Source organism: Nicotiana tabacum, chromosome 24, assembly GCF_000715075.1.
Source record: "Nicotiana tabacum cultivar K326 chromosome 24, ASM71507v2, whole genome shotgun sequence".
Lineage (NCBI taxonomy): Eukaryota > Viridiplantae > Streptophyta > Magnoliopsida > Solanales > Solanaceae > Nicotiana > Nicotiana tabacum.
The window spans coordinates 92,386,156-92,402,629 of NC_134103.1; the positions used below are offsets into that span (position 1 = coordinate 92,386,156).

Genomic DNA, 16,474 nt, shown 5'->3' on the forward strand with positions numbered 1-16,474 from the left:
AATTCTAGAAGTCTTTCCTTAAAATTTCAAAATCAGACTACACTCATCTGTCTTAGAAGTTGCAAAGGTCCTCCCTGTCACTATCAAATTATTTCGTTAAACACAAAAAGACCAAATTTAAACAAAAATAGAAAAAGAAACAAGACCAAAAGATTGACAAAGTCTTCTGGAATCTCAGTTTGCGCATCATTGTTAGGATTAACAAGATAAAGTCATGCAAGACATTATGCCAATTAAAGATTCCAAATATATCTTTTTTTTAAAAAGGGAACAAAAACAATTATTCAAATCTATGTTGCTCGGACTATGCGATATCTTTTTTTTAAAAAAGGGAACAAAAACAACTATCCAAATCTATGTTGCGAAAATGTCACCGGGTGCGTGCCGGATACTCCAATGGGATTCCCAAAATTATTAATAGAAAGTCGACCGCGCAAAGTAGTATATTTTTGGAGGATCCGACACGGGTGCGGCAACATTTTGAAGAGTCCTCGCAACATAGATCCAAACTACAATAACAAATCTAGTATAATATCACAAATGAGGTCTGGAGAGAATAGTGAGTACGCAACCTTACTCGGACCTTGTGCATCCGATAGACCCTCGGCTCAAAGCAGGCATGCATAATCACAATAGGAAAAAGAAAGCAATTCAGTAGTGAAAAAACAACTAACCAAACTAAGCTTCATAATCTCAGAAGACATTCGTATTATTCATCACAAGACTAGTAATCAAAACTTAAAAAGCAAGATTTAGCCTCATGATTATCATAAACATTCCCTCAAAAGAAACAAACAAGAACAAAAAAATGGAAATTAGAACCTCTAAAGGGTCTTGAGAATATCTTCAGCACTGCTAACATTAAAAGCACCACCTTCTTCCAAATTCAACACCTTAACAACTCCATCATCCACAAGCATAGCATATCTTCTAGACCTAACACCTAATCCAATTGGCTTATCACTTAAATCAAGTTCACATCCAATAGCCTTTGTAAACTCCAAATTCCCATCACTCAAAAGCAACACTTCATCATTAATCTTCAAATTCTCCTTCCAAGATTTCATCACAAATGCATCATTGACCGAAATACAAGCAATTGTGTCAACCCCTTTGGACTTTAGCTCCTTCGACTTTTCGACGAAACCAGGAAGGTGTTTTTGTGAACATGTTGGTGTAAATGCACCAGGGACAGCGAAAAGGACAACCTTTTTCCCATTTGTGAGGTCTGAGATTGAAAGGGTCTTGAGTTCATCGGATGAATCGAAGTAGGACAGTGTTGAATTGGGGAGTTTGTCACCTACAGAGATTGTGGCGGAGATTCTTGAAGTGGTTGTGCATTTGAGGGGTTGTACGCTGCGCAGTGGGTGTTGTACCTTGAGTGGAACGACAGAGAAAGAAGAAGAGAGAGTGGGTTTTGGGGAAAGAGGAAAAAGGGGTTTTGGGGTGGTGGAGGATTTGTGGAGCTTTGGGAGAGTGAAAATGGCGGCTGTAGCGGCAGCCATTGTTGTGTTAGCTATGCTAGAAGAAATGAAGAATAACTAGGAGAAGATATGTGCCAAGGGGTGGTCGTTGCTTCTTAGGCTTTTGTGGCTTTTTCGACTCTTTTTAGGGATATTGGACGGAACAAACTATGAGATTTTTAGGGAAGTTGACATTTTCATATTTGGTCCCATCTATTAGTTTATATTACATGAACAACCCACTTAGTTTTATAAGGTGCACTTATGTCGACCTCATTTTGTAACTCCAAACTTTGTCTTGGGAGAGGTATTTCTCGGAATTTGGCGCAGTTGGAGCTTACTGGGTACATGACCCTTGATAAAAGGGTGTGTGTTCTAGAATTATGGTAGAAGGTTAGTAGGTAGGTGAGCATTTCCCTTTGTCTTCCTCGGTTCCGTGTCATTAGTGCTAGTTTGATATCTTTTTGCTCTTCGATTGCTATTATTACTTACCATTTAGTGCTACCTTTGCTTCGATTTTCTTTTATCATGTTCTTGTTTACTACTTGTTGTCATTACTTTTTTTCATCCTTTTTTTAGTCGGGGTCTATCGGAAATAGTCTTTCTGTCCTGTCAGGTAGAGGTAAAGCTGCCTACATCTTACCTTCCCCAAAGCCCACTTGTGAGAATTCACTGGGACTGATGTTATTGTTATAAACTTTTTAAACAAAGTTAGATTGATATTTCCATGGACAGAAGACAAAGCTAGGACTTTGGAGTTTATAAATTTTTAAAAAGGCATCTAATTGGATTTTGGACAAATTATTTATGCATATGAAGTAGATTTTCTTACACAATATATGGTTCAGGCCGGAGTTATTTAGTTTTCTCGAACCCATAAACAGAACAGTAGCTCCATATATGGTGCATAGATAGCTCCATTCCTATCTGTGCAGGAATTAGCTTGTATGGCTAAACTTGTGTTTTTCGAAGCATTCTTGTTAAAATAGCTTGTGGTATTCAATTGTATGCCATAAATAAATGTTTGTTTGGCAATTACTAAATGTAATGAAATAGGCAGTCTCATTCTCCAAAAGTTGGTAAATTTGTTAAATGATCATTATGATTTGTTATCTTTCACCAGCTTTCAAATTCAATCAGCTGAAAGATTATAAGTAAGATATAAAAAGAAAATAGCTTTGTAAAATTCATCTATTTAGAAACCAAACACAACTGAGAATGTAAAGGAAAAACAAGAAAATAAGCTGCAAAATTCAGCAACTACTTGGTGCCTAATAGCACAAGACATTATCCCCATCTTTCCTGGCAGCTGTCTTCTCTATACACATTGTCAAAATAAAATTTTCTTTCTTGTACTGTTTAGCCCTCAACTCTTTGGAATATACACAGAGAACAAAACAGATTCGAGCCATATATCAGCTCGAGTACTTTATGCTTGAACCATAAAGAATGAACAAAACTCTCTTTTTTACGAGTAAAAAAAACACCAAAAAGTAAAAAATAGAGGAGAAACTGTAAAAGGGATGCTCAAAATGCTGCTCCAGTCTTGCTTCCCAGGTGTAAAACATAGCGTTAATCAGCACACGAGCAGTGTGCTAAGAGTTGGGAACAAAAGTGCCAACATGACCAAATCCCATGATCAAGAAGGCAAATGCTTGAATAAAGAGGTAGAGGAAATAGTGATTCTTCCCAAAGGCAATGTCATAACATCCACAAAAGAAGAGGTACGCGCCAGTGGCAAGCTCTAACAAATGAAGTCTGTTGGTAAAAGAACAAAAGAAAACTCCACTTAGTATTGCCAATTGTTCAAGAAAATTTAGTCTAAACTAGTACTTAAGAAAGAATTAGCTGGAGGAAAAAGTAAACTGTTCATGAGTCGATTAATTACCTGTCACCAAACCTAAATCGAGGTTTCTTGAACGCTTTCATGGCTGATTTAATCTTGAAAGCATCCCCTAGTTTCTCAGTGACGATCCATTCATTCACTCGTCCTGCCTCTAACAAGCCAATGAACGTAGCCTTAGTCCGATGTAGAGACATGACATTCTCGAAAAGGATCCAAAATATTATCAAATGGAATGACCTGTTGTCAAATGGGCAAAAGCAAAAACTCAGCATTTTCTTGTTCAAACTCAAAATACTATCTTCATTTACCATCAAATAATAGACTATTTTGTATAGAGGATGCTAATGGCAGAATTATCATTATCTCTTTCCAATAAGTATCCAACATTTGTATTTGAGTATTACTACTTGCTAACAGTGTGTTTTCCTGATTTTTCTTTTCTGTTTATGTTGCTCCTGACTGTTTGAAATAAAATCTTAACATGAAATGATAACAGTAGTTAATTGCGAAACGCAATGCTAGAAAAAGAAAACTGACCTTGGAGTTCCAACAGCATTGAGTAGTGTAATGATGGAAGGAATATAAACAGCTCCCCATTTTGGAACCTCAACTTCAGGTACTAATACAGTGGCAGGCAATACAATACAGTAGAATACAAAAGTGACAATGTGGGCTATGACCTTTCTTACAAAGAAGAAGCTGTAAATCACATGAATCTTCTTCCATAAAGATACTTTCTGCAAAGAAATGAAGACGACGTAAAAGCTTAATAGGGCCTTAGCTCAGTGCTAATTAGTTATCAAATTCACATAACAAGAAGAACTTGAGGGGTTTACCCTATTTCTTATGATCTCTGTAAACATTTTCCTGAAAAGATTGGCAGGGCCACAGGACCAACGATGTTGTTGATAGCGATAGGCCTTGAACGTACTTGGTAATTCATTTTTCACCTATACAAATGAAACAAGAGCATACATATTAACTAGTTGAACACCCCATTACAAGTTCCTCATTTTCTTGACTAATTTGATAATTAGATTTAGAGGTCAAAAATTAGTATGTCATTTTCTTTGAGTATTACCTTGAGAGAAGAAAGGTACAAGAATTTCCAGCCCTTTAGACTAGCGCGAACAGCCAGGTCCATATCCTCAACTGTTGTCCTATCCTTCCAACCTCCAGCCTCGTCTATTGCAGCAATTCTCCAAACACCTGCTGTCCCTGTGTTCGTTTTTTCACGCACACAGTGTAAGCTTTACTTCTATTTGAACAAAACAAGTGTGTTGCAATCCCAAGCAAGCTAGGGTTGGTAATAACAATCCTTACTATCCATGTCGCTCCATTTAAATCCGTTCCAATCCAATATTATTATAACTTTGTTTCTCTAGCATTGGATTTTATTCGACACAATTACTGGAAAAAAATCTCAAAAACAAGCAAAATCAACATTCTTTTGGACCACTTGTATCACTATTATTGTCTTTTAAGTTCCCTCCTCTTTTACTCCAATAATGTAGGGATACGTTCATTCAGTGCTTGGCTCCTTAGAGATTTCAAAAGGGTCAATCTCAAAACATTAATTACAGTATAAAATTAGCTGAAATGAGGAATAATGAGTAACGGGAGAGCAATTCAGCAAATAGTTAATACCATTAAAGCCAAAAAAAGCATAGGTGGAAGAGCCCACTTCTTGCTCAACCGTGAAATGGTAATCCAGGGACATCTCTTGCATTCTTGTCATCAAACATTCATCAGCATTCACTGCAAGATCACATACCAGAAATTCATATCATTCACGCTACTACAAGTGGCGGAGCCAGAATTTTTACCAAGGGAATTCATAATATTAAAAAGTAACGACCAAGCCAAGGGGAATTGAACATCTATTCTTTATGCATAAAAAATAATTTTGATCCTTATATATACATTGTAATTTTTCGGTAAAGAAATTCGGATGAACCCCTTCCGCTACCCTAATAAATTTAAAGGTTGAATTGATCAAATTTAAATCGTGAATTTGTCGGTGAGTTTTATCTTAAAGGGGAGTATTCTGAACTTTTAGAACGTTCACTTATTAGTGTCGGTTAGTAGGAGGGGGCTGAGGTCCACAACTCCTATAGCACATGCAGTTGCTCGCTATATATTACTATACATTTGTCTTCATCAAGACTCCACAACAGCCTTACAATTCAAGAATGTAAAAGATTTTCTGATCCAATTCTATCATTTCCTAATTGGATTACTTTTAGGTAGTTCCAGCCCAAAAGGACAGGTGTATTGATATCCAACTACATATTGAAGTGCCTATCACGAGACCAGAATTACTTTAAAATCACCTTTTTATCACTATTTTCAGACGTATCACTATGCTTTTAAGCGGGGGACTGGTGTAAGTGGCAATCTACTGTCATGCAAATATTATTAGCTACTTCGCGGACCTATTACTAATATTGAGGGGTCACTAAACCCATAAATTTCTACATAAATCTTGTATATATAGTATGTATACCTTGATATGAGTATATAATTAACTTGGCACTATGAACACTAAAATTCTTTAGGGGCACTAGTTGAATAGTTTGCTTTAATTTCTTTACTAGTCTGTTAACCACGGAAAAAATAGTGGTGCCCCCGTTTTAAATCCTGAGTTCGCTTTTGGCTATTTTTATTTCTCGAACCCATGATATATGGATTGTACTATACTAATAAAACCGAATTAAAATAGTAAAGTAACAATTTTTTTTTACCCCATTAAAAAGTATCCCAATTTTAGATTTACATGGTGTTTGATATGCTTTTCTTTTTAGGTCCCACTTACGTGAGCTACCAAAGATAACAGGACTATTACGTGGCCCAACCAAATCAACCTACCAAGATTGTTACCAAAATCTAGTCGTTATTATTATATACATATACAATAAGCAAAATAGCTGTCAAAGCCACCGACAGCAAGAGGGTCTTTTTTTCAGTAGAAGATAATATTTATGCCATAACACATGAATTTTTAAAACAATAATTAGTAACAAAAGCTTTACAGTCACTTTGTTATCATTTAATTTAGACATAGATTATGTTGAAATTAGTAACACGGAATATTAATGCAGAAATTATTAATGTATGAGTTATAATATATTGACTATTTATTGTTAGATGTTTAGTTTAATATATTACAAATTAATATGCATTGTATAATTTATAATATGTGTTTATTTTTTGAACAAATAAACGTTTGTTTACTGTTATGAGCATTAAAATAATAATTACGTTTTAATCTTAAACAAGTTGGGACCGACTATATGAATCCCACTAGTCATGTTTATTTTTAGGATCATGCTTTTAGCTATTTTATTATTTTTTATTCATGTATTATTGATAACCACATTTTTTTTCACATTTATTCTGCATAAAACAATACTAAATTCCTGCATAACTTATGTAAGTAGCATTTATGATGAAAATAAAAGTAGCAACTAAATATTGTATTAATGATGTTGTTCACTACACCAACCAAACGACCCATAGTGTTATAATTCTTGTTACTTCAAGTGTGATTTTTGATTAGTAGAATAATAAAGCAGAGGAAATAAATTAGCAACGAGTAATTACCATATTTCCAACGAGCTTGAACAAGGCCAAGTTCAGGATTGTGAACAAGAAATGGAATAGTACGCCAGAGGAAATCAGGCTCAGGCTGAAAATCAGCATCAAATATAGCAACATAATCACACTGCTTCACATATTGATGTTTCAAGCCTTCCTTCAAAGCCCCTGCTTTGTAACCATTTCTGTTGTCTCTAATTTCATACTTTATATTTATTCCTTTGCTTGCCCATCTCTGGCACTCCATTGACACCAAATTCTGCTCCAATTCCAACACAATTTAAAGAATCACATATGGTCTTTTATACTATCAGTGTAATTTAACTTATTGTAACAAATTAAAGGGTAGCTCGGTGTATAAAGCATCTTGTATTCACGCAAGGTTCAGGGAAGGGCCGCACCCAAGAGGTGTGATGTGTGCAGCCTACCCTGATGCAAGCATCGGTGGCTGATTCCACGACTCGATCGGTGACCTATAGGTCACAGGGAGACAACTTTACCGTTGCTCCAAGACTCCCCATTAACTTATTTGAAACGGATTGTTTGTTTTATTTTCCTGATTACTAATTCCATTCGTTATAGAAAATTGTTTATAATCATTTTTACGTGTGAACATTTCTTTGTACTATCAGTTTATAGAAGTTAAACTCGGATGAAATTATTTATACCTTGATAATAGGATCAGTTGAATCATCAAGAACTTGGACAATAATACGATCAGAAGGCCATGAAAGGCCACATGCAGCTCCAATTGAAAGCTGATAAACCTATGACAAACAAAACAATTTAATCAAGATTTATCAATGTTAAGCAAATGATTATGAAATATAGACATCAACGATAGTTACTGGTACTAAGGTTAAATGAAAAGGAAAAATAACAAAAAAGCTACATACCTCTCTTTCATTATACATTGGGATTTGAACAAGAACCATAGGATAAGATGAATTTCCAAGTTCAACATCATCTTTTAAAGATTCCCATTTGTAACGTTTTTCTGGTTTTTTACCAAAAAACTTCACAAGAATAATAACAATCCCCATGTAAACTCTCTCAATGAACAACATAATTGACATTAAAAGGCACAAGAAAACTGCAATTCTGAGAAGTGGAACAATCAATGGGGCTTTAATCTGTTCCCAAAGTATCGTTAGTTGTACAGTTAAATCATCAGGCAGCAAAGTTGTAGATGGAAAACGATCCATTTTAGAAAACAGAGAAAAACAGTGGAATTTCTGATAAGAAAGTGAGCTCTTTTAACTAAGGCAAAAAAGTGAGAGAATATTTTCTTTTTCTGAGATTTTTTGCTTCTGTTTGAAGCAAGACAATGGTGGAATGTCAGAGAAAAAAAAGAAGAAGAAGCTCAATCTGAACTTATTGTAATGAAAATAAATCAAAATGAGGAGATAAGTTGTTTCGTTTTCATTACTTTTTTAGAGTTAAGAAAGAAATGTAACAAAAATGATGATTTCTGCTTCTGCAATCAATGGGAAAGCAGAAGCAGATGATTGCATTAATGGCTTGAAATGAAGAACAGAAGAAAAAAGAGAGAAGAATAGAAGAGGAGAGTATGGAGAGAGAAAGAGTAAGGGTCTCTTTTTATAGAAGGTCTTATAATTTGGCTTCTGGTTTGGGGCTGGTGGAGTAAAAAGAAATAAATAAAATTGATTGAAAAATGTTTATATATCAACTACTTATATAGTTTAAGCAATTGTATAAATAATTAATTTTTGGTTATAAATTATATGGAGTAACTAATTTGTAATTAATTGATTAACTTGATAGTGTAAGAATTCTTAAACAGGTTGGAAATACAGCATGTCTATGTATGGATATGGAAATTCTGGAACAGATGATACTAATTACAATCACCAAAGAGTGTGGTAAAATGATTGGAATACCCCATCCTTAATTATTGATTTCGAGTTCAAGCTATGAGAATAGAAATCGCAAGTTCTAAAAATGGAGAACCTCATGATGTGGAGCGTTTTACTCCTTAGTGGACCTAGAATACACAAATATGAATAAGTTGGATTAGTGAATTTTAGATCGATACCAAAAGAAAATACAAAATTGGCCGACCGCATTGCTAGCCAAAAAACGTATAAAATATGTATATTTTTGTGTACATATATATGAAAAAATATTTATTATTTTTGAAAACGGCTAAAATATACTATTTCTCAAAAAAATATGGATGCCAGAAAAGGAGAAAACTAACTACACCATAATCTACTCGTGAGACTGTAACTAAGATAAGATGTAGGCAATCAATTGTAAACACAATAGTAATCAACGGTTACATTCCTTAAATTAGATTGGAAGGCAAATTAAGTGGAGTAATTCAAATAATGATATATTGACTAATTTGCCTAGGCTTACTCCGTTAAAAATGAAGAGACTGTGACAGCTCAACTATATACTTGTATATTTTACTAGTAATCTGAACGATTATCATTTCATAGTATATCTAAGTATTAAATATTAAAAATCAAGAAGAGAAAACGAAACTAAAATTTTGCATGTGTCTCTTTGTTAATAACTTAAAAAGGAAATAAAGCATGAATACAAAAGAAAGTTTCTTGTGAAAAATTTAGAGCTTCAATGACAAGTGAATTTTGCACGTTTAAAATTAGAATTCCTAGTTTATGGCTTAAAGGAATTTTGCACTTAAAATATGTGCAAATCTCTCGGAGACGGGCAAATAATAAAATATAACACTCTCCAATGTACGTTAATACTGAAGTATTTTGTAATTTTGAGGTATAATGGTTTGAACTTTATCACAGCTCGATCCTGGAATTATAATTGTCGCAAAAAAACTTTATTGGAGTATTTCTAAGTACTTGAAACATAAAGACATATATTTTATTAGAGAAACAATTTTATGTATATACTAATCTCTTAATTTATACCATTTTCATTTTTACTTGAAAAAAGTAATCTATCTCTGATTGCAGTTGACAAATTAAACTGAATCCTATGATTATGATATTGCTTGGTCACAAATATTGTTTGTGTCTTTTTTTAAAGTTAAGGAACTTAAACTGTTTTATAATCATATAGAATAAATTGTCTCATTTGACGACAAGAAATCTTTGTTCCAATTAAACAATGAATTCTTGTGCCTCAAGAGTCAAATGTTTGTGCAAACGAAAGCGAATTTTTCTTAGATTTTTGGAGTACGTTTATTTTAAGCCACTAGATACAAATGATTTGGTTAGAGTAAACTTTAACATATTCTTGAGCTTTCTCTTATTAATAAAACAAATTAATATAAAACACTCCTGAAGTAGTTGAAAAATTAGAGTCCGTTTGGATGAGCTTATTTTAAATGATTTTTAAGTCAAAATAACTTTTAAGCCAAAACTAGGAATTTTGCACGCTTCAAAATAGTGTTTCCGAGGGAGGGGCAAAACTAAATAAAAGTTATTTTGACTTAGTGTTTCCGAGGGAGGGGCAAAAATAAATAAATAAATAAGCCAAAACTAGGAATTAGAGTCCGTTTGTACTGTTTGGAATTATTTATTTATTTATTTATTTATTTATTTTTACGTATATCTACCGCCTTTCCGAGGGAGGGGAGGACTACTGTTTCAGTGCATTGTATTTTATCTTTATCACTTTTTTATTTTTATTTATTATTTTTTTTATTTTTTGTTTTCGGCAAGCTACACTTTGTAGAGTTTAAGTTTAATTCATTGAAGGCGTAAAAAATATTCAGAACATTAAATTCAACTTCATATATCTATACTAAGCATACCTTCTAAGTTCTAACTTAGAAAAGAGAATGAGTAATATGTTAAAATCAGGAAAATTCTACTATGTAAAGAGTCCAGAAAAAACATGATCATTCAGGAAATAATAAACATATCTTATCAATAAATAAAGATATTTATATTGCTATTTTCCATAGTGCCCATGATTTTAAGAGGGGATTTTCAATTAATTTCCTAAGTTTGGAAAAAACAAGAACTCAAATAGTTCCAAAAAAGCTATAATAGCGAAATATTGCACTCAATTGCAGAATAATGGAAAAGCGCAAGTTTTCTTTCTGTTACATTTGTCATATTCCACTACTAAATAACATAATAATACTTATAATTTGGAGATAACATTTCTTTCTTTTACTTGTGGATCTCTACATAATCACAATTAGTTGTATTTTCTTCTTTCTTCTGGCATGACATCAAAGGATTCGATCCACAAAGTTCACGTAGGATTCGAGGATTCGAGGAAGGGGCACCCTAAGGGTGTGATGTACATAGCTCACCCTAATACAAACATTAGTGGTTGCTTCCACGTCAAGCTCAAGTTTTCTTTTTGTTACATTTCTCCTATTCCACTACATAATATAATAATACTGATATTTTGGAGATAACATTTCTATCTTTTACTTGTGGATCTCTACATAATCACAATTTGTTGTATTATCTTCTTTCTTCTGTTATGGCACTCATGACAAAAAAGTTACCATAAATGGGATCCCTCTATTACAGAGGACACCAAGAATTCGCTAATTGTTATTTTGCAAATAATTTCCTGATGATTAGTTGATTACCATATATTTTTAGCCAGAGTCGCCAATGAACTAATGATGATTGCGGTTTATTGCATAGCTAATATTGGTAAAGTTAATTACCTCGCATTCATTTGATTGGTGACAGGATGTTGTTTCCTTTTTGTTCTCGTTGTTGATAATGACATAAATACATTTAAGCTTGTAATAACGATTAACGATATATAAAGCATTCAATTATTATTTGATTAATTAGTGGTAGTAGTACTGTAGTAGTAATGAAAACAATATCAATTTCTGGACATGTTTGGATCGACTCCGCTAAAGGAAGAGAAAAAAAAGAAGAGAGCTTTCTTTTTAATGGCCGTGTCTGAGATATAGCATGTAATTTGATTATCCCATTATATATTTACTGATATCGAAATTTAGATAGATAAAGAAAAAATCATCTACTTTTTTCTTATGCTTGCATGCATTTTATCTTGGTGTCACATGGTTTTGTTATAGCTTCGTCAACTACTAAACTATACCTTTGGACGTTGCAACCTACGTGTATATGGTCGAAATCGAGCTCGTGGTGTGTCCTAACCTCCGATATGGTAAGCCAGGCTCGAGACATGACAATAAAGGACTGAAAATCGACCCCAAGTCCCACCAGGCTAGAACCCGGAGACAGGACGCCTGCCTTCGAGAATATCGAGACCATGATCCCGGAATCGGTCCTAACCCCGAACGATTTTGAAGAAACATTATCAGCATAGCCAACGGAAGACTGAAATATCCATGACCGGCCGGATATTACGGCGGGAATCTCGGCACGTACCGATAAAGAACCGGCAGTCAGTGAATCAAAAGATTTTTTAACCTTTTATAAAATTGTACCTAATGTAGGACTCCTCTACTATATTGTAATGACTCAACCGGTCGTTTTGAGCATTTACATCCCGTTCAACTATTTGAAGTCTTGAGTAGCTTCATATGATGTATTATGACTAAATTTGAATTTTTGTATTCGACTTCGGATCAGAGTTTTGATGATTCTGTTAGGTCCGAATGGTAATTTTGTACTCTCGTGTATGCCCGGAATTTAATTTGGATATTTCTAGAATGTTTCGACTTCGTTTTTTCAAGAATAAGTGTATCACATTAAGCAAGTGAGCTCCAAATTCAATTTTGATTGAAGCATTAGATTCGTATTGAAATTACGGAGTCATAGTAAAAAGAATCGTCGAATTCGGACATCTTATGAGAGAGTTATGCCAATTTTCGTGTCAGAAAAGATTTTCCGTCGCCAGCGCCCAGGGTATCGTGGGGCGCTAGCCCTGGCACTGGGATTTTTTTTGAGATTCTGGAAATAGCGCCACAGGCAGCACCCCACGTCACATGTGGCGCTACAAACATTAAATCCCTATAAACGGGGGATTTCGCCATTTTTGACATAAACAGAGTTGGGGACCTCAATTTGAGCGATTTTCAGAGGCAAATTTCACCACACAACTTGGAATAAGTATTCTTGAATCCCTTGTGATTATATTTCATGAATTATTCTTCGTTTTTAGCGTTAGATTATTGATTTTTCAAGAGAAATCAGAGGAATTTTCTACAATTCCATAAAATGAATTTTCGAGCTGTGAACATCGATTCGGAGTCGGATTTGAATGAAATTAGTATGGTTGGACTCGTAAGGATAATTTAGAATTTTAATATGGAATTGATTCCTACACCTCGTGTTGATAGTATAGAATTATTTGTGACTAGATACGAGGCATTCAGAGGCCAATTCGCGAGGCAAAGGCCTATTGGAATAAAGAATTGCACGGTTTGAAGTAAGTAACACTTCTAAACTTGGAACTGAGGGTATGAACCCTGATTATATGTGTTATGTGATTTGTTTGGAGGTGACGCACATGCTAGGTGGCGGGCGTGCACCGTAGAAATTGAGACTCAGTCGATTCCATAGAGTTGTATAATCAATTAACTTGTATTTTTCCATGTATTTTTATGTGTTAGAGAAACTGAGTTGTAACTCATGTTAGAAATCATGCTTAGGCAAATGTTGATATTATTGGGACCCACTGAGGTCATTTGTGTTGTCGAATTGTATGTTCAAACTGTAATTTCATACTCAGTCATATTCATTCATTGCATATCATATCTCAGTCTCTATTGTTATTTATTGATACACCATATCATCATTTTTGGCTAATTTCATGACATTGTGAGCCCGAGAGACTGAAGAGATTGATGATTGAGTGAGGTCGAGGGCCAGATTGTGAGAATATTATGGGATCGGGTTGCACGCCGCAGCATATTTTTATTTATTTATTTATTTATTTATTATAGAGCTCGGGCTGAAGGAGCTCCTCCGGAGTCTGCACCCCCCACAGTGAGCGCAGTGGATATTATATTTGGGATGGAGTTCCCTGGGCATGGAGTTGCCATATATATTCACTTATGGGATGGAGTTCCCTGGGCATAAGTTGCCTTATTTATTTATATTTGGGATGGAGTTCCCTGGGCATGGAGTTGCCTTATTTATATTTGGGATGGAGTTCTCTGGGCGTGGAGTTGCCTTATTTATTTATATTTGGGATGGAGTTCCCTGGGCATGGAGTTGCCTTATTTATTTATATTTCGGATGGAGTTCCCTGGGCTGAATTGGCCCTTTACAGTACTGAGTGACTGAATGCCAGTTATTATGTATATATATTTGGGATAGATCTTCCCTGGGCTGGATTGGCCATATACAGTACTGTGAGATTTAGTACTCTGAGAGTGTGAGTACATGAGTTTATCACTGTGCTACATTGCATTAGACATACATACTTGACATGTAGGCAAAGAGAAGTATTTTTCCTCATGCCATCTGATAATGTGATTTCTTATCTGTCGTTAAAGTTTTGAGAAAAATTACAGATTTCAGACTTACTCATATTTTCGGTGACTGTCGGCAAAAGATTTGAGTTTTACTGTTATATTGAAAAGAAAATGTTTATTTTTCAGAAGCTGAGCATTTTATTATTGAGTTATTACTTATGCTGCTTTAAATTATTTTGTTATAAGATGTTATTAGTTATTGGAGTTGGACTCTAACTCTTGTCCCAGCTCGTCACTACTTTCAACCTAAGGTTAGGTTTATTACTTATTGAGTACATAGGGTCGGTCACTCATACTACACTTCTGCACCTTGCGTGCAGATTTATGATGCTGATGTTGCTGCGTACGACGGGAGCTAGATCTGAAGATGTACATGCGTTCTAGTCATTGCTGCCTCTTGTTCATGGTAGCTTTATAATTTTTAATCTATTCATGTATATTTCAAATAAATGATGTATTTTTATTTCACACCAGTTTTGTAATTCTAATCTTAGAAACTCATGATTTGTACTACCAGTCCTTGGAAAGTATATTAGAGTCAGTTAAATATTAATTGAATCGGATTATTATTATTTGGCTTACCTAGCGGGTGAGGTTAGGTGCCATCACGACTAGTTAGATTTTGGGTCGCGACATATATAAAGAGGGTCTAATAATCCATAAAGTAGGTTGTAACACGCATTCCAAGGCAATATAACATTATTTTTTCTGTTATTAGTTCTTCTTCTTTCGTTATTCAGTGCTTGTTGTTATGAGCCCATATCGAGGGCAAATACCTCACTAAGGCTTAAATTGTCTTCCTCGTGTGGTTTGATCTTACTTCATCCTTACTTTTTACTGCTTTGTGTCAAATAAATCTGCGTATCCTTAAAACCACCTACAAATTTAATTGTTATCCGATTTTGAGGGTAAACAATTTGGCGCCCACCGTGGGGCTAAGGATAATAGTGGCTATTTGATACAAATTTTTGTAACACACACTACTTTACGCTCATTCTTTGGAGTGTCTCTAATTTCAGGTTAAATCTAAAAATGTCAAACTCCCAGTCAGGTCCTCTACATATTGGCAATGAGTCTGGTCATCACGGCGAAAATAACAACGTAGTACTCAGTGGCGAGGTACCACCTGTTGATCCAATTGAAATTTCGGTCACTGACCCGATTGACGCCAACTCGCATGTGGCCATCGATAGAAATCTGTCTACTGACCCCGAGAATAGCGTCTGTGGTGAAGCCCGATCAGCAGCCCGAAATACACAAGACATTGGAGGGGACAAGATCAATTTGCGGGTGATCTTCGAAATGTTACAGGCTCAACAAGCGGCGATAGCACAGTTACAGAAACAAAGCCACGCGCCAAGCAGAATTGAACCTGATCCATCCCGGGAAATCACCCGCGAAACGAACCGGTCGCAGGAGGCCAACTGAAAATGAATCGGGGACCAACCCCGAGATCGTGAAGATGCTTGAGGAACTAACAAAACAGGTAGAATCAGGGGAGAAGAAAATCGAAGCTAATGACAAAAAGGTGGAAACCTACAATTCGAGGGTCGACCAAATCCTGGGAGCACCACTGATATTAAAAGGCCTGGATTCCAAGAAGTTAGTTCAAAAACCTTTTCCTCTGAGCGCGGCTCTGAAGCTGATCCCTAAGAAGTTTCGCATGCTCGAGATTCCTAAGTATAACGAAACGACCAACCCAAATGAGCATGTGACCTCCTCTACATGTGCCATCAAAGGGAACGACTTGGAGGATGATGAGATCGAGTCAGTCTTGTTGAAAAGGTTTGGGGAGACCCTGACAAAAGGAGCTATGATATGGTATTACAACTTACCTCCTAATTCCATTGACTCGTTTGCTATGCTTGCAGATTCCTTCGTAAAAGCACACACCGGGGCTATCAACGTCGAGACCAGGAAGTTAGACCTTTTCAAAGTAAAACATAAAGATAATGAGATGCTCAGAGAGTTCGTGTCCCGGTTTCAAATGGAACGGATGGACCTGCCTCTGGTCGCTGATGATTGGGTCGTTCAGGCTTTCACCCAAAGACTCAACATTCAAAGCTCGTTGGCTTCACAACAGTTGAAACAAAACTTGGTAGAATATCTGGCCATCACTTGGGCCGATGTCCATAACGGGTATTAATCCAAAATCAGGGTCGAAGATGATCA

General features: G+C 35.4%; 2 protein-coding genes across 2 annotated transcripts; both read right to left on the reverse strand.

Moving 5' to 3' along the window:
* Positions 1–658: 658 nt before the first annotated feature.
* On the reverse strand, positions 659–1,651 carry LOC107806837 (peroxiredoxin-2B). The gene has a single exon (XM_016631089.2). The coding sequence runs from the start codon at positions 1,503–1,505 to the stop codon at positions 825–827; it is 681 nt and encodes a 226-aa protein (XP_016486575.1). The 5' UTR covers positions 1,506–1,651; the 3' UTR covers positions 659–824.
* A 974-nt stretch (positions 1,652–2,625) lies between these two features.
* On the reverse strand, positions 2,626–8,538 carry LOC107806836 (glucomannan 4-beta-mannosyltransferase 9). The gene is made up of 9 exons (XM_016631088.2): positions 7,803–8,538; positions 7,575–7,673; positions 6,913–7,165; positions 4,957–5,067; positions 4,391–4,527; positions 4,146–4,259; positions 3,847–4,046; positions 3,352–3,546; positions 2,626–3,221 (listed from the first exon to the last, which is right to left on the reverse strand). Exons 1-9 carry the CDS (start codon positions 8,109–8,111, stop codon positions 3,059–3,061), a joined length of 1,581 nt encoding a protein of 526 aa, XP_016486574.1. The 5' UTR covers positions 8,112–8,538; the 3' UTR covers positions 2,626–3,058.
* Between the last annotated feature and the right edge of the window lie 7,936 nt (positions 8,539–16,474).